Source organism: Schistocerca cancellata, chromosome 5 (genome assembly GCF_023864275.1).
Source record: "Schistocerca cancellata isolate TAMUIC-IGC-003103 chromosome 5, iqSchCanc2.1, whole genome shotgun sequence".
NCBI lineage: Eukaryota > Metazoa > Arthropoda > Insecta > Orthoptera > Acrididae > Schistocerca > Schistocerca cancellata.
This window is the reverse complement of record NC_064630.1, coordinates 145750308-145769008: the sequence shown is the minus strand read 5'-3', so window position 1 is coordinate 145769008 and position 18701 is coordinate 145750308. Positions and strand designations below refer to the sequence as shown.

Genomic DNA, 18701 nt, shown 5'->3' with positions numbered 1-18701 from the left:
ATAGGCTTGACATCAGAAGAGGCACCAATGTTAGCACTGAATAAGGGATCATGGAGGAATTTTATAAGGGGGACTATGCTCCAGACTGAACGCTGAAAGGCATAATCAGTCTTAAATAATAATGATGATGATGATGATGATGAATAACCAAATTTCTGTGGAGATAGGAACTAACAATTGTTATGCATCATGTTCTGTCCACACTAGCCTATAGTAGTGCTGAATGTCATATCCCTTCATTAATGAATGACACTAGATATCAATTTCTAAGATTAGAACCTCTTTTGAACTTCCAGGTTGGTTTTATCTGCTGTAGTGTATTGTGTAAAATGTAGCAAATGGTGAGTTACATGGAGTAGTACTATTGGAATACAGTGTTCCTGCATCAAGTGTGTATGCTTGAGTACTGGTGGGACTGCACAAAAATCATAATAAAAAATTAAAGCCAAGAAATTAATTACAAAGCTAAGAAGTTATCCTATCACAGGTGAAAAATTCAGAAAACTTTAGCAGATAAACCTTCAAAATCATGTGAGAAATCTTGGGCTGTAAGCAATAAATAGGATGAGTGAATTGTGCCTGAGCTGTGTCATCAGCATCAGCTAGTTTAGCCTACCAACAACTCTGAGAATAGTGTTTGGATAAATTGTAAAATTAAATGGTGATCAGAGCTGAATTAATAAGTTAGATCTGTTTTATGAATCATTTTATTGTTGTTGTTGTGGTCTTCAATTCAGAGACTGATTTGATGCAGCTCTCCATGCTACTCCGTCCTGTGCAAGCCTCTTCATTTCTAAATAACTACTGCAATCTATATCTTTTGAGGTGGCTCACTGTATTCATCGCTTGGTCTTCCTCTACAATTTTTACCCCCATATTTCCCTCCAGTACTCAAGTGGTGGTACCTTCAAGTCTCCTCTTTTAGTCAAATTGTGCCAAATATTTATTTTCTCCCCGATTCTGTTTAGTACCTCCTCATTGGTTACATGATCTATCCATCTAATCTTCAACATTCTTCTGTAACACAACATTTCTAAAGCTGTTATTCTCTTCTAGTGTGAACTATCTATTATCCATGTTTCACTTCCGTACAGGGCTACACTCCAGGCACATATCTTCAGAAAAGAGTTCCTAATTCTTAAATCTATATTCAGTGTTAACAAATTTATCTTTGTCAGCTATGCTTTCAATTGCAAGTGTACATTTTACATCCTCTCTACTTTGGCCGTCATCAGTTATTTTTCTGCTGAAATAGTAAAATTCATATACTGCATCAAATATCCCATTTCCTAACCAAATCCCCTCAGCTTCACATGATTTAATTTGACTAACTTCCATTATTGTTGTTTTGCTTTTATTGATTTTCATCTCGTATCCACATTTCAAGATGCTGTCCATACATATCAATTGCTCTTCCAAGTCCTTTGTTGTCTATGACAAAATTACAGTGTTATCGGCAAACATCAAAGTTTTATTTCTTATTCCTGAACTTTAATTTCTACTCCAAATTTTTCATACTGGTTGTTCATTATACAAGTGACTAACATTGGGATAGGCTACAATTCTGTCACACTCCCTTCTCAATCATTGCTTCCTTTTGATGCCCCTTGACTCTTCATAACTGTCGTCTGTTTTTTCTATGATTTGTAAATAGCCTTTCACTCACTGTATTTTACACCTGCTATCTTCACAATTTCAAGGAGAGTGTTCTAGTCAACATTGTCAAAAGCTTTCTCTAAGTCTACCACTGCTATAAATGTATGTCTGCCTTTCCTTAATCTGTGTCCTAAGGTAACTCATAGTGTTAGTGGTGCTTCATGTGGGCCCACAATTCTCCTGAATCGAAACTGATGTTCCTCAAGGCCAGCTTCTGGCAGTTTTTCCATTCTTCTGTAAAGAGTTTCTGTTAGTGGTTTGCAACCATGACTTATTAAACTGAGAGTTTGATAACATTCACACCTTTCAAAACCAACTTTCTTTATACTCCTTCCACTTTTCCCTTCTTTATTTAGGGCTGGTTTTCCATCTGAGCTCTTGATATTTATACCACTGCTTCTCTTTTTCTCCAAATATCTCTTTAATTTTCCAGTAGGTAGTGTCTATCTTTCCCCTAGTGATACAGGCTTCTGAGTCCTTACATTTGTCCTCTAACCGTTCCTGCTTAGCCATTTTGCACTTCCTGTGAGTCCATTTTTTAGATGTTTGTATTCTCTTTTGCCTGTGTTATTTGCTGCATTTTTATGTATTCGCCTTTCATCAGTTAATTACAATAGCTCCTATGCCACCAAGGGATTTATATTAGGCATTGTCTTTTACCTATTTGATCCTCAGATGCCCTCACTGTCTCACCTCTCAGAGCTACCCACTCATCTTCTGCTGTATTCCTTTTCTCTGTTCTTGTCATTTGTTCCCTAATGCTCCTTCTTAAACTCTCGAAAACTTCTGGTTCTTTCAATTTATCCAGATTCCTTTCCTTAGTTTCCTACCCTCTTTCAGTTTTGTTAGTTTCAATCTACAGATCATAACAAGGAAATAGTGGTCAGAGTACACATTTGCCCCTGGAAATCTCTTACTGTCTAAAACCTGGTTCTGAGATCTCTGTCTTACAATTATATAAGTAGTGTGAAATCTACTGGTGTCACCAGATCTCTTCCACATATAAAGCTTTCTTTCATGATTACTAAACCAAGTGTTAAAGATGTTCTGTACAAAATTCTACCAGATGGCTTCCTTCTTCTTTCCTTTCCACCAGCCTGTATGCGTCTTTTATTTTTCCTTCTTTTCCTTTTCCTGCTATTGAATTCCACTCCCCCCTCACAATTCCTGAGCAATTTGCATAATTTCTTTTATCTCATCATATATTTCTTCAATCTCTTTATCATCTGCATAGCTAGTTGGATATAAGCTTGTACTACTGTGGTGGGTGTTGGCCTTGTGTCTAGCTTGGCTAAGATAATGCATTCACTATCTGCTCATAGTAGCTTACCCACATTCTTATTTTCACTCCTGCATTACCATTATTTGATTTTGTACTTATAGCACTGAATTCACCTGACCAGAAGTCCTGTTCCTGCTGCCACCTAACTTCACTAATTTTCACTGCATGTTCAGCTTGCCCATTTCACTTTGTAAATTTTCTAATGTACTTACCCAATTAAGGAATCCAACATTCCACACTCGAATGCCAAGTTGTTCCTCTTGGAGATGACATTGTCCATAGTAGTCCCAGCCCAGGGATCTGAATGGCGGACTACTTTACCTCCAGAATATTTTGCCCAATAGGATGCTATCATCATTTAACCACACAGTAGAGCTGCATGCCCTTGGAAAAAATTATGGCTGTAATGTCCCCTAGCTTTCAGCTGTCCACAGTACCAGCACAGCAAGGCCATTTTGGTTGATGTTATGAGACCAGATCCATCAATCATCCAGACTGTTGCCCCTTCAACTACTGAAAAGGCTGTTCCCCCTCTTGAGGAGGCATAAATTTCTTTGACCTCCAGACAGATATGCCTCCAATACTGTTTCACCTATGGTATGGCTCTCTGTATTACTGAGGTACAAAAACCACCCCAGCAATGGCAAGGGCCATAGTTCATCATTTCCGATGAAAAAAATGAAAACTTTTGTTTATTGTTGTACTAGCTATTTGATAAACTAAAGTTTTCATTTCTTCATATGAAGTGTAATATATTTATTAAAAAACAAACTCCAGTACCAGATTTAGCATACTTTCATCAACACAAAAATGTTATTGCAGCAGTGAAATCAGAAAAACCAATTTCTAGCTGCTGGATTGAGCAATGAAGCTGAATGTGCAAATCAACAACTGGAGACATGGCACAGAGCAGTTTTCTGTAGAGTGGAAACTGTAACATGTGAAACAGATCTAGACCTGTGAATTCAAACATTGTGCATAGGCAATAGATAGGATAAGTGAATTGAGTCCAGATGGTGTCAAAAGATCAATCAGTTCAGGTTACTTGTATTTCTTAGAACAGAGCTTAGTTGGAGTGTTAAATTAAACAATGATATAAGCTGAATGAATAGATTAGTTCTATTTTACGAATGTTTATACTATCCATGTGAGTTCACATTAAGAAAATGCAATACTTTTTCCATTGTGATCCTCATGTAGTGGAAATGAAGCAAATGGTGTGATAGAAGAGCTCTAAAATAAAGTAAACTGTAATTTGTGTCAACTATAACACTCAATAAGAGAAGGGTCCACAGCAAAAGTAGCCAACAAATACTTTGTAACAGTTCTGCACATCAGCAATACCAGTTACAAATGGTACAAAATTTAACTACTACTTGTACAGCCCTACTACAGTAGTAAACGTTGCACAGTGTCAGTTTGAGTAATTTTTCTTTTTATTCCTGGTGAACAAGTTTTCAGATTTATTTTTAATTATAAATTTGAGCAGTCCTTTCCTTTTTCATCTGATCACATATATAAATAGCCACCCACCACTACTCACTTTTCCCTTTGGTGCTCTTCTAATCACCCTAAAAATTGTCATCATGTGCATTTGTATTTGAATCTACTGCATCAGACTGCCTTTTTATTGGTAGCTTTATACCGCTATGTATATTGGGTACTCAAGCATTATTTTTTATCTGTAATGACTACTGGGAAGAAATGTTGGGTCTCTTCATGATGTTTGTCATTATTTTTATTGTTATGATAATTAATTTTGTTGTTGTTAGAGTTAAGTATTCTTGGTCAGATTGTTCATTTTGTTTTTTTATGTTTCCAGATTCAGTAATACTTTCCAATGTGACAGACCTTCCGATCACTATTACACTGCAAGTGGAGTATCCGTTTTACCTCTCAGTTGATAACAGAAGACTTTCAGATCATTTAGTGTATCTTGAAAAATCTTCATTACTGGAGGTCTTCATTCTGTTTGATCCAGCTTTTAAGGATGATAAATACTGCAGGACAATAAAGAGCTCTCTCATTGTCACTTCTAAGGAAACACCATTCAAGGTAGCAATCAGTGACATAGTGATAAAAATTGATGTTACTAAGCATACATTAGATAAAACAGTATTTTGGTTGGAAGATCATGATATCTAGGCCAACAGTTTCCCCTCCACCTCCCTGCTAACATCGCTTGCTTGTTATCAACATGTGTGGCAAGACAGCAGGGTGGGCCAGTTTACTTCATGTTATTAGTATTGTCAGTGCTGAAGTCTCTTTGGCATTCCTGGTAGGTCAGAATTAGTGAGAGGAAAATGGTTGAGGAAGAGCTAAGATCCCTACATAAAAAATGGCTGAGTATAATAGTGGGAATACAACTACTTTTTTATTGAAATGCATACTAGCCCTTAGTGTTGTTTTGTAATGCGGTGTTTTGATCAGAAGAAAGGTGAAAGAAGATAGTGTCCATTAGGAAATACCATCCTACATTATGTTAATTTGCTGGCAAAATGTGCTAAAATAAGAGGCATCATGGGCATTAATGTAAAAACAGTTAATAAACTGAGATCGCACAGTATGGGACATAAACAGCTTAAATCTTTCCTGGCTGAGCTGAAGTGTGATTATGGCAGTCTGTTGCATTTTTGTGAAGTACACTGATTGAGTCGAGATGTTGTAGATCATTTCCTCAACTTGTATAAATACATAACATTATTCATGGACATGAAAGAATGCCAATAAAAGAGTTTGATGATCCCATGTGCATAGTAGACTTTGCATTTCTAACTGAACTTACAGAGCCCCTGAATGCCTTGAACGCAGCTTAGCAGGGTAGACGTCAACTAATCACTGGTGTTTTTGACACATATTTGGCTTTTAAAAGAAAGTTATCATTGGGGATAAAGCAACATTCAAAAAGGTTATTTGCACTTTTTTTGGATGTTGCCCTAGTTAGAAATAAAGTAAACTTGAAAAACAATGAGTGAACAGATGAATTTGTTATGGTGCTACAGGTACTGTTGGGAAACTTTTATAGTAGATTTAGTGACTTAAATTGATTTAATTTTGATTTTAGTAATTTTGCAACTCCTTTGCAGTTGATGTGAAAGTACACCTCCTGAAATTCAGTTGGCGCTAATTGACTTTTATTCCAGTCATGTGCTCAGGGAGAGAATCACACTGCAGAAAATATTGAAATATTTTACAAGAAATACCCTAAAGAAAGCTTCCGGCAGTTGCTTTCAGTAGCTGCTCAAGCCTGCAGAGTGTTTGGGGCCACATATCTGTGTGGAAGTGTTTTTTCAACAATGAAATTAACAATATTGAAGCTGGGTAATAGCCTACTGACATTCATCTGACTGGAGTGAGGCAACTGATGGTCAGCAATCTCACTCCAACATACAGATGCTAGTATAAAAACTTTGAAAGACAATTATAGAGTGATGAAAGCAGATGTTTATTTCTTTTTCATAAGTACATCAGTAGGCCAGCTCTAACACATCCCAGTTAGGGTAGATATATTTGCTTCTCGCTTTATGTAGAGGTCATTTTGTGCCAGGAAATTATGTCAACATGAGTGATATTCTATTCCCTTTTTCTTGAGGTCCCTGTACCACCCTCCACAAGTGAACAACAGAATTTGGAATTAAATGTTTGCATGAGACATTTAAGTCTCTTTTTATTATCTACAGTAATGATCAAAGCAGACAAAATGAATTAAAATTTGTGCTGCGGAATGTTTCATACAGCTTGTACCTGCTGTCAACCTATGCAATGTATTACTTTGCAGCCCTGTTGTGTCCATTATGTCATTGCACAGTGAAAAGACTATTCTTAATTTGTTTCTTTGTGACTGTGTAGTACCTCTACAGAATTGCAGACACTCAGTTGCTTATCTGTCATCTGCTGGTATCATAAGATCATTTGTACCTGCCTTATTCTCTTTTGATCAACACAGGAACAGTACATTTGAGTTCAGAAGTAAGTGGAACAAGGTTTATGAAGTGGTCAACAGAGTAAAAGATCAAAGACAAAATTTCACTCCCCGATAAACATAGGAAAACACTACTGTTTTACAGCCTTATAAATGACATACACAGTTTTTTGTGACGAGACGGCTCATAGATGCATGCACATTAGCATAAATTCATTTGTTTTTCATGACCACAGAAGTGTTATCAACTGAGTGTTATAACTTATTCATTTGATGACACTTTTGTGTATCACAGGATTGGTCTTTAACGCTACACTTCCGCAGATACTATGCATATGTTATATTCCATTATAAGTATTCATTTCCGTGTCATGCCATAATAAGTAACAATTACAGAAATGAAAAAATACTTTTAATGTGACTAGAAACTCAAGTGTCTTTTGCTGGTTGTGTATTTATTGACAGTCTTTGGTCCTAACTGCAAATAAGAGAATATGAGCTGCATGCATGTTGTGCGTGCATGGCAATACTCATGCCCTCAATGCCCACATATGGCCTTGTGTGCAGCTCATGCACCCAGACCTAATCTACACCTTACGATATATTAGATAAACTTCTCATTGCAATAGATCCATAGTGAGGAGATCCTCTGTCAGGAAACAGGAATAAGCAAAAATATTGACAGAGGAAAACAGATATGTTAATATATCTTCCACAGATTCCAGGTGAATGGTGGGTGCAGAATAAGTCAAAAAATCTTAGATATGTTTTCACTTAAAAAGGGATACAGAACTTGTCAGAAAACAATGTTCTCTACACTGAGGCACATATGATAATTTTTAGGCTATTGTAGCCATGCATAACCAAACAGAAAAATAATTTTGCAACACTTATATGCTTCAGAGAATTTGTACAGATGGCAGATTGTACATAAGACATGCATTATTTGATATATTTGTGTATCATATACACATCAGTTGGCTCTACTAAGAAATTTAGTTGCTGTGGTAGAAGAAACTGGCCACCAATAAATTCTTTGGGCTCATCTTAAAATGAACTTAAGTAATAATTAAACTTTTCAGGGCTGTTGGCAAGTTATTGAAATTGCGTGTTTCTGAATAATGGACAACTTTCTGGACCAACGTAAGTGACTTTAAATCTTTGTGAAGATTATTCTTATTTCTAGTATTGATTCCCTAAACTGAGCTGTTGCCTCGAAAAGTAGATAAATTAAATTACATTTATATACTAATAACAAAACTGTAATGCTGTCCTGTTTGTCTGTTTAAACATACTTCTCCTAAACCACTAGATGAATTTTCATAGGTTTCTGCAGCTGTCTTAGCATAGCTCGAGGCACCACATAGGCTTTATTTCATCAAAGTCCAGTCATCACATTATATATACATGGTGAGTCTGTAAATCAGCCTAAGATTGTTTCAACATGCTTCTTCTGGTCCAGTGCAAAACCATAGTCGTCCAGACCTCCTCCTGTGATGGCAAAGTGTAAACAATTTCTCCATTGTGAGTAGAACCACTCACATCTCATTAATGTACTGTGTTCACATTTTCCCCTTCATAATTGCACAAAAATCCAAATGCATGCACCGTCTGCAGTCTATTACTTGATATCAACTAAAATATGTTTTAAACTCCCATGTTCATGTTCCCCTAGAAGACATGTGTTTCATACTAGGAAATTTGGTCAATACCATTTGTCAAGTAATATTTTATCAACTCTCACTATTTTACTGTATCTAATCAGAAACTTAGCATTTACCCCAGAACTTACCCTCATAAACATTATCCAAAATTATCTCCAAAATTTACATACATACACCTAGACTCTTCAAAGTTAACATTTATTATAGAAGTAACCCAAAGATATGTACCCTAAAATACTTTGCTTATACTTTTCCTGTAACTACACTTTCCACTCCAACAGACAAAATTTTTAATGACATTTGATGTCCTCCAGGCACCAAAATATGTGAGGGCAATAATTTCAGTTAAACTTCATATATAACATGAAAAACCTGTTCAGAATAAAAAAAGTGACACCTTCAAATAACACCTCAAAATTTCCCCCAAATCTTCTTATATACCAGTACAATACAACTTAAATTCTGCACTTTTGTAAAGAATGAATTTAGTTACTGTCTTCCAATCTCCAATTTGTATGGCCAATATTTCCTCATCCGTTGCACTAAATTGTGCCTCGATGTTTTATCACATACATCTTAAATTAATCGGTAATAATCCTTACACAAAATAGAAATAACCCCCAAAAGTCTTAAATGCTACCCATGAAAATATGCTTATATGCATAGTTATGTTTGTACACATACCACATTCTTCTTTCAGAAGCTGCAACGCTGCCCCCTTTGTCTCTCATAATATGTTTGTGTCCAGTGTGAGTATCTTTTGGATCTTACTGTTTTTTGTGCTTTTTAATCTGTGCAAATTCAAAACCTCCTTCCTTGTACACCAGTGGACTCATGTGATTCCACAAACAAATTTTGTCTACCACTAGAGCATCACTTTTAGACTTGCGAAATGCACATCAATCCTTGCACATTTTTAATTTCCCACATATTCAAACGTATCTCATTTAACATGTCATTTATAATGTGCCTTTCTTTATTTTCAGCTTTCATGGTGCTTATTACAAATTCAGACCAACCATCATTCTCATTATCACCATTACACAATTCATCAAACACTTTTTTTTTTTACCCTGTTTTCATCTTTTCTGCCATCGTCCTGCTTTAAATGTCTCCTGTGCACAATAGTGAGGTAATAATGACTTCAGTATTTTAGTCATTTTAGAATAGTCACTTTCTTTGTTGATGTACCATTATGTACTAACATTATCCACTAAACTAACATATTAACCATCATGGACTTCTAGAGTTTCTCAGCTTATGTCAAAATCTTCTGTAGAATTTAAATTATCCTCAAAATCCATCATTTCGTTATCTTTTTCCAAACTGAATGTACTGTTTGCTTCCTCTCAGGTAAAGACAATAGTAGCTGCAATATTCTCATAATTAACCATTCAACTTAAAACTTCATCCCCCTTAAGCAAAACCTAGGTTATCTTCTTCCAAACTGAATGTACTGTTTGCTTCCTCTGAGGTAAAGACAATAGTAGCTGCAATATTCTCATAATTAACTATTCAACTTAAAACTTCATCCCCCTTAAGCAAAACCTAAGTATTTCCTCCAAATCACCACAAACTTTATCACAAATCCACCAATATCCCATAAACTTAGTCACTTAAAACTTCCTTTACTTCTGTTGATACGTCGATAAATCACTTACAATAACTCCATCAATCTCCGTTGACACCCCACAAAAATTGACACTACTGCCTCACTCCACATAAGAATTCACAGTAGACTTGAATTCTGCCACACTTGGATCTAACTCTGTCTCTGTTCTGTTTTCTCTCCTCTCAGGCTCTTCCACCACTTTTCATTCTGACATACTATCTAAGTCATTATTTTCACATCATCCTTCAACATCCGCACAAAGTTCATGTTTCCATCAAGAGCCATTGGTTCACTTCCATCAATAAAACAAATGCACAAATTTCTTCCTCTGAGATATCTAAATCAATAGCTTCAACCTTCACAACTTCAGCACATAAAACACCACCTTTACCTACCTTTAATGGTAAATCACCAACTTCAACCAGTACATAATAAAATTCATCCCCAACTGATGAGACTACTGCTAAACCTCCTTCACAGGCATCTTCAAATATTTCCACCAATACACCACAAAATTTATTTCCAGCTGATGAGACTACTGCAATGTTGACTTCAAGGATAGTTTCATCTTATTCTGCTGATACAAAAACATCTACATTGCTTTCAGACATATTCCTATTTCCTAGTTGTTGCTACAGACTAGTATGTTATCAAAATTCGCCATACAGTCCATCTCCATCAACTTAAGATGCACTTCAGCCTCTCTTCTGATCATAGAATTTCCCACCAAACATTCATTCATTCCATTCTTCAGTTCCCCTTCATAAAATAAATTTTTCAAAAATGGTTCAAATGGCTCTGAGCACTATGGGACTCAACATCTTAGGTCATAAGTCCCCTAGAACTTAGAACTACTTAAACCTAACTAACCTAAGGACATCACACACACCCATGCCCGAGGCAGGATTCGAACCTGCGACCGTAGCAGTCCCGCGGTTCCGGACTGCAGCGCCAGAACCGCTAGACCACTAAATTTTTCACCACCATATCGTTTTTATCAGATTTCTCAACACATTCTACAATTTGTTTTTCACTCTCTTTATGGTTGTGCCGCTTCAAATCATTCCCCACTTTCTTCTTACTTTTTACTACCTCCATTTCTAACATTTGTGGTTTATTTACTGAATTTTTAAGAACTGCAGTATTTTTAAAATAACCTGTCCTTTCCAAGCCACTCTATATTGCCACCTCAGAAACTGAAATGTAGCATACTAGTTTTATGACTTCTTATTCTGGTGTTGTATTTTGTGAGGCACCTGCCCCTCAAATCTTTGTTCCTAGTTTTGATTCCTGTTGTGAAAATTATTATTGTGATATTTTGGGTATGGTCATGATAATTATTATTATGATTATTATAGTTATTCCAATTTCCCTGTCTATTGTTCCTATTATGTGTCTTGAATTTCAGTGCCTGTTCTAGGTTTCCAATAAAATCTAAAAATTCATCAACGGTTTGTCAGATTGTGGACAAAATCCCATTGTAAAACATCCAGTAATCGTCTCTTGAGTGTTGTAATTTCTGTTAACTTTCCAAGTGGACAATTTATGTGCATCAACTTAGCCAGTTTATGCACACAAAAGTCACTATTTGATCCACTTCTGTGTATGAAACTGGATCTGTTTAGAAACTCATTCTGAAGTCGTGTTTGCTTATTTTCAGTCCAGAATATGTCTATGAAACAACTCTCAACTACTACATAGGTAATAAATGAAGTACACATTAAATTTGTCCATGATTGTTTGTTGCTCACAAGATGGCTTTTTGCAAACTTAATTTTAGATTCACCCAACATTGCTCACACAGAACAATCTCTACACAGAGTTACAAAAGTCAGCTGGATGTTATTTTACATCATTTAGAAAATGGTTCATCATTCCTGAATTACCCATTGAACACTTACCACAGAAGTACCTGATTCTCTGCTAATGAATTTATTTTTCACTGTACATTTTGAATCTTTTGTTCCTGCTGGAAAGGTTTGTTATTATTCCGTATTCAATTTGTTATCTATTTTTAATCATTTTTTTTTGGCATCCTACCAATCTATCTGACAAATTGTCAACAGCTTTTCACTTTCTGACATGTATTTTTCCAGTGCACACAATTCTTTACATCACTTCTGAGCTCATCCTGTATCTTTACCAACTTTTCCCAAAAATCTTTTCCCGCTGTGTCGACTGTGGTGTTGACTAGGCCAATGTCCTAAGAAATTTTGTTCATATCTGCCCTTATAACGTCTAATTAATATCTGATTTAATGTTTTCCATATCAACTTTTACACTTTCTACCACTGTCTCTACATTCTCAATTGTTGAACATAGTTCTGTACCCAGTGCCCCCATACTAGTTCATAGTTCTAGCATAAATTGCATAGCCTATGTTGTATCTGCTTGGTAGTGATTTTCTCTGCATACCAGACAGGCCACATGGGCAGCCACCTGCTAGGAGGACGTGTGTAAATGGCTTTCATCAAAACAGAGATATTTTCCATGTATGGCCTGGACTGTTTACCATGGAGTTACAAGTCATCTCCACAGTGTCTGGGGTCTGCCAACCTTCTGACAGGCAGTGTGTTTGCTGTAACAGAGAGCACTGTCGGCAGGGCACTATTTTGCTACTCTAGGTAACGTGTCCTCACAGTGCCAAGTCGGTGTACATCTGTTCTGACTATTTAGGCCACTGCTGGACTGTGTGAAGTCAGTTACATCCTATCCCTCAAGTCTGCAGTACCAGCAGTTTTGTCCAGCCCCATCAGCAGTTCAGTTGCAGCACTACAAGATGGCAGTACCAGCAGTTTTGTCTGGCAGACTTGGCCCAGTTCCCACTGGTCTGCACCAGCAGCATGTCAGCTGTCAAATGCCAGGCAGCATTGGCCCAGTAACATGGCAGGACGTCACACCACTGACTATCATGATTCTAGGGTTTGTCATGTAGGTGCCTAACAGACAGTGTCATGCAGGTGCATCACAGACAACATCATTTCTGTTGTATAGTCATCCAAGGGTATTATAACTGTGCATAATTTTGTTAATAAAGTTATTCTTTTAAAAATGTCTTGAGTCACTCTTCAGTACTCGGAGACTTCAATCTGTGATAATAAATTATCTGTAAACTTACTTTCCCTCTCTGGTTTTGAACTACCTGCCCCACTAATATTGTCCCTGCTAATACTACCAAGTTCAGTTTAAGGACTAACTGACCCTCTAGCATTATTTGACTCCCACAGACTGGGTGATTGCTTAATTGTTGTAAGCTGCATCACTGACAGTACAATTTTTGGTCATGCTGGCTGCTTCTGCTGTGCTGCTACTGCTGCGAATGTGAATGCTGCTGATGACGGTGCTGATGCTGAAGAACTCCGAAGCCGCTTCCCATGGCTAGCACAGCTGTTACTGCCACTGCTCACACTGACGTCAGTCACTGCCACTGACTGTTGCAGACTGGACCTCAGTTTACATCACTGTAGCAACTTCTTCTTTCTCACAGTTCTGTGTCTAACTTCCCTGCATCTAATTACTGCTACCAGTTCTCATGCACTCAACTACTTCAAAAATCTTATGCTTGGAGCCCCCACACAAATACAAGATACAAGATGACTTGGGCAGGATTTGTGATTGGTGTAAAGAATGGCAGATAACTCTAAATATAGATAAATGTAAATTAATGCAGATGAATAGGAAAAAGAATCCTGTAATGTCTGAATACTCCATTAGTAGTGTAGCGCTTGACACAGTAACGCCGATTAAATATTTGGGCGTAACATTGCAGAGCGATATGAAGTGGGACAAGCATGTAATGGCAGTTGTGGGGAACGCGGATAGTCGTCTTCGGTTCATTGGTAGAATTTTGGGAAGATGTGGTTCATCTGTAAAGGAGACCACTTATAAAACACTAATACGACCTATTCTTGAGTACTGCTCAAGTCTTTGGGTTCCCTATCAGGTCAGATTGAGGGAGGACATAGAAGCAATTCAGAGGCGGGCTGCTAGATTTGTTACTGGTACATTTGATCATCACCCGAGTGTTACGGAAATGCTTCAGGAACTCGGGTTGGAGTATCTAGAGGAAGGGGGGCATTCTTTTCATGAATCACTACTGAGGAAATTTAGAGAACCAGCATTTGAGGCTGACTACAGTACAATTTTACTGCCGCCATCTTACATTTCACAGAAAGACCACAAAGATAAGATAAGAGAGATTAGGGCTTGTACAGAGGCATATAGGCAGTCATTTTTCCCTCATTCTGTTTGGGAGTGGAACAGGGAGAGGAGATGCTAGTTGTGGTATGAGGTACCCTCCGCCACGCACCGTATGGTGGATTGCGGAGTATGTATGTAGATGTAAATGTAGAACTGCCTATCACACAATAGATTTGGAACACGGATCACAGGATATTGTAAAGCGTTAGAATTACAACTGCAATTCTAATGGCATTAGATTCATATCTTGGAAGAGCCTCCAATTCCAAATTTGCCTTCAGGTTTAATATTTCTAAGTAATTGGGCTATGTACGGATCTGTTTAAAAAAGTTGATAAAGTTGTAGGGTTGAGTCGTATAAGTTTGCTTTCCCATCTTGTGCTAAACTCCCTGCAAATAATATCATGTCCTGATGATCCTACAATCAAATAGTCTGTGCATTGGCCTGAATTATGTATTAATAAAATAATCAGAAATATTAAATAAAATGTGAATGAATAATTAATAAAAGGGTTTTATTGTATCATCTGAAATTGATGTAGATAGCACCAGAAAATTATGCTGAACCATGTTTATTGAAGTAAGCAGTCTTAATTAAACAGAAAGTGGTCCTACAATTACTGTTTACAAAAAAAGGCAGATAACAAAACATTATTAAAATGCAATAAAATTGTGTTACATGCACCACAAGAATGGTAGTAGAATCCCAAACGAAATAGTCATTGAAGATATGCAAAAACTAAGTCCATTATGTGATCACAGTAAACAAACTATTTGCTAGCTCATATAATTTGGAGTTCTGCATGATGATATATGTATCCACACATGAGTTATAATGAGTAGAAACTCGTGCTCCGTCTAGTTTTAGCTCCGTAATCCATCCAGAAAAAATTAAAATTCTAAGCTGGAGCACATTCAGACTTCTCTTCATTAAAGTATTGTAGATACCATTCACTGCCCAAAATCTATCACCTACATGACCAAATATAATGTTACCTCTGGCAGGCCTGCCTTCTTCCAGATCTCAACATAAAAATTCCTCAAGCTCCCTTGAGCACACCACTAAAAGTGCCTGCCTTCACTTGACTCTAGTAGACTTGCACTCAACACAGAGGTTAATGCGACCTGAAGGTTTGGGGAGCAAAACCAGTGGACTTGCCCACTGAGTAGCTGATATGGGTGCAATAATTCCACTATCGTGCAATTCTTTAAGTTTAGCAATGACTTTGTCCTGTAATTCAATGGGAACAGTTCTGTCCCAGAAAAAGTTTGGCTGAGCAGTGTCTTTCAGACTAATATGTGCAACAAAATTGTTAGCCTTGCCTAAACCTTCAGAAAAGAGTTCTGGGAATTCTTTTAGCTGGCCAGCTACACTTTATTTTGCATGGAATGCAGACACGGTCAACAAATTATCCTGAATGTTAAAGCCGAACAAATCAAATGATCAAGACCAAATATGTTCTCACTGTCATATGATTGTATCATCATAAAAGTCACTGTTCATGTATGTGAGTGATACAAGGCTTGTGACTGATACAAGGCAGGCAATGTATATTTTCCAAGAATGCGAATGTCTTGTCCATTATCAGCCATCGGTTGCATGCTAGTTGTAGATAGGCATGGGGAGCTTAAAAGTTCATATGTGTGACAATATAGCAGTGAGACAGAGGCACCTGTACCCAACTGAAATTTCACACATTTCCTACAAATAAGCAATTGACCAAAAAGTTATTTTGATTAGTGTGACTGTCATATCACTGAATAAAGTGCTTGCATGCCAGTTTTGCAAATGCTGGTTGCAGACTTTGAATATACTGCATAATGGCATGGGCCTTGTGACTAGATTTTTGTGAGTGGGCCGAATTCTTATATTTGTCTCATTGCGTACATACAGATTGTACATGTCCTTTCCTACCACAAGCGTAACACTGAGCTTGTCAGGAGAGGTGGTTTTGGTGTTTGTGCCATGAATAACACTGAGTGAAAGACTTAATTCTGTTCGCCTTTGTAGTTGCCTGTGGTGTGCACAAATGGCTGTCAAATGGGCTGATCACAACCAAGGGAGTCAACATGACAAATAGCTGGCTGCTCAAATTTATTGGCTGACAGGGCACTTGACTCGTACTGCTCCAGAATTTGCACTGCCTGCTGATATGGTGGATCAGACTATTTCAAAATCTGTTCTCTGAGTTTGACATCAGGTACACTGTACACAATCACATCATGCAATATAACATCTGAATATAAAGTACCGCAAGCACATTTGAATTTACATTTCCCTGTCATACCCTGCAAATCTGTTACCCAGTCGCGATAAGTTTGTTCTGACCATTTTTTGCTATTAAAGAATTGATACCTAGCTGCTACCATGTTCACTTATTGTTCATAATAGTTTATTAGTGAATTTACTACCTGTTCATAAGCAAGTTCACTCGGAGTGGCATTAGGAAACAACTTCTGAGTTAATCGGAAGACTGCACTTCCTACTCTGGATAATAGATATGGAAGTTTCACAGTACCTGGTACAATGTGAGAAAGTATGTGTGCCTCGAATTGTTGCAACCACTTGAGCCATTCCTCTTCTTGTTCACAAAACTGTCGAAAAGGCGGTATAGCAGTAGGTGTTGCTGTAGGTGGTGCTTGTTCTGTTCAGCATGCAGTGTTGACCAGTAGCTGCAGCTCCCTGTTGAGCAACGTAGATATTTGCTGCACCTGGAGCTGAAACATCTCCATTAGCTGTGTGGCACCTAACGCTTGCAGCTGTGGCACCTGAGCAGGGACAGGATAGATGGGATGGGCATGTTGGAAGAGAAAAAAGCAAGAAACAGAAAAGGCAAGTTAGAAAATAAGTACAAAAGCAAAGAAAATTTCTGGAACGCCCACCTTAAAACACTGATTATCAAAAGAGACTGTTAAAGCAAGTAAACGCCCGTGCAAAGAAAACACAAGATAGAATTAAGGCCCTAGCAAAATATAACACAAATGTTTGTGGCCGCAAGGCACTGGGTTTGCCAATGTAGAATCCTGCCCACTCAAGTCTTATAGGGTGCCTAGGAAGCAGTTTTCTTGGATAACTAGACAATGTACAAGTAAATCATATTAATGGAGTTTATTACAGTAGTTAAATTGACAATACTGAACTTTGATTTATTTGATGGTTCACAAACAATTCGTGATGTGCAAATAATCAATGTCCTTTGATAGATGCAATTACCATGGAAGTTAATCACAGAAGTTCATAAGTCACTGCTATTGTTAGTATCACTGTGGCTCTTCTAGTGCATGTCTTCTACTGTCCGGGTCTACTAGTGTGGCTCTTCTAGTCTTCTCATCTAGTGTGCATCTTCTACTGTCCGCCCGTGGCTAGGCAGTTTGTCATTTTTATTCTCTTCGTGTAGACTGAACCCATACTTACCCCAAAGTGTCTGCATCAGTGTCGATCACTGCTGCCCTGATATGTCTGTCTTTACAAAGACAACCTGTTTCCTTAAACTTCTCCATGCACTTATAAGTGGATTGTCTGGTATCTTTGTTAAATGTGGTCTTAAATTTCCAACCCACTTTTGTGTGGACTCCACAAAATTTATTTACAATTATGTGAAAGTGTCAACATCATTTTGAATGACTCGTATATTAGAGAAATATTTGTCACTAAAAAAACTCTACATATGAAAGGAAATGTCCTGATTGATTCACTGACTCATCACCACCCAGCTCAAACCACTACGGATAGACACTTGAAATTTGAACTGAGTGTTGAGCTCACATTGTAGGCAGTGTTTAAGAAGGGATTCTTTGAAATTCCACACCTAAGCAGGTGAAATAGGGGATTTTCAAAATGTGTTGTTATTAAAGCAATTTTGAATCTTCAACTACAAAAATTTGTATTTGGTTTCTTGGTCAGAAATAAAAAAAATGTGTTTCAGAATTTTTGGAAATTCAGCCCCCGAAGGGGTGAAATAGTGGGTGAAATTCTGTTTGAAAATAAATCATTACTGAAGGAGTAATAAAGCACTGTTAAACTACAACTATGAAAATTGGTAATTAATGTCTTGGGTATTAAAAGAAAAAAAAACATGTGCTTCAGTGTTTTTGGAAATTTTACCCCTAAGTGTTGAAATAAGGGATGAAAAGTTTTATGAAAAAAAATTGTTTTATTAAAACATTTTTAAAGCTAAATCTATGAAAACTGTTATTTGACTTCTTGGTTAGAAATATAAAAAAATATGTTAGAGGATGAAAGTTTCAATGGAAATATCACCACAAGAACTAAAAAGGCAGGATTAACAAAAACCTTCAACTCCAGCTACCTGAATCACTTTTTGGTGAGAAATACATTCAGAAAAGATAATGCTTCTATGGCATC

The 18701-nt window shown here is 37.2% G+C and overlaps 1 protein-coding gene across 1 annotated transcript in view; it reads left to right on the top strand.

Moving 5' to 3' along the window:
- The window catches only part of LOC126188406 (hydrocephalus-inducing protein-like), a 78230-nt gene extending 73147 nt beyond the window's left edge, over positions 1-5083 (top strand). Inside the window, exon 8 of the mRNA XM_049930008.1 lies at positions 4761-5083. Within this exon, the coding sequence (XP_049785965.1) occupies positions 4761-5083 (323 nt within the window). The remainder of the gene's footprint in view (positions 1-4760) is intronic.
- Positions 5084-18701: the final 13618 nt, after the last annotated feature.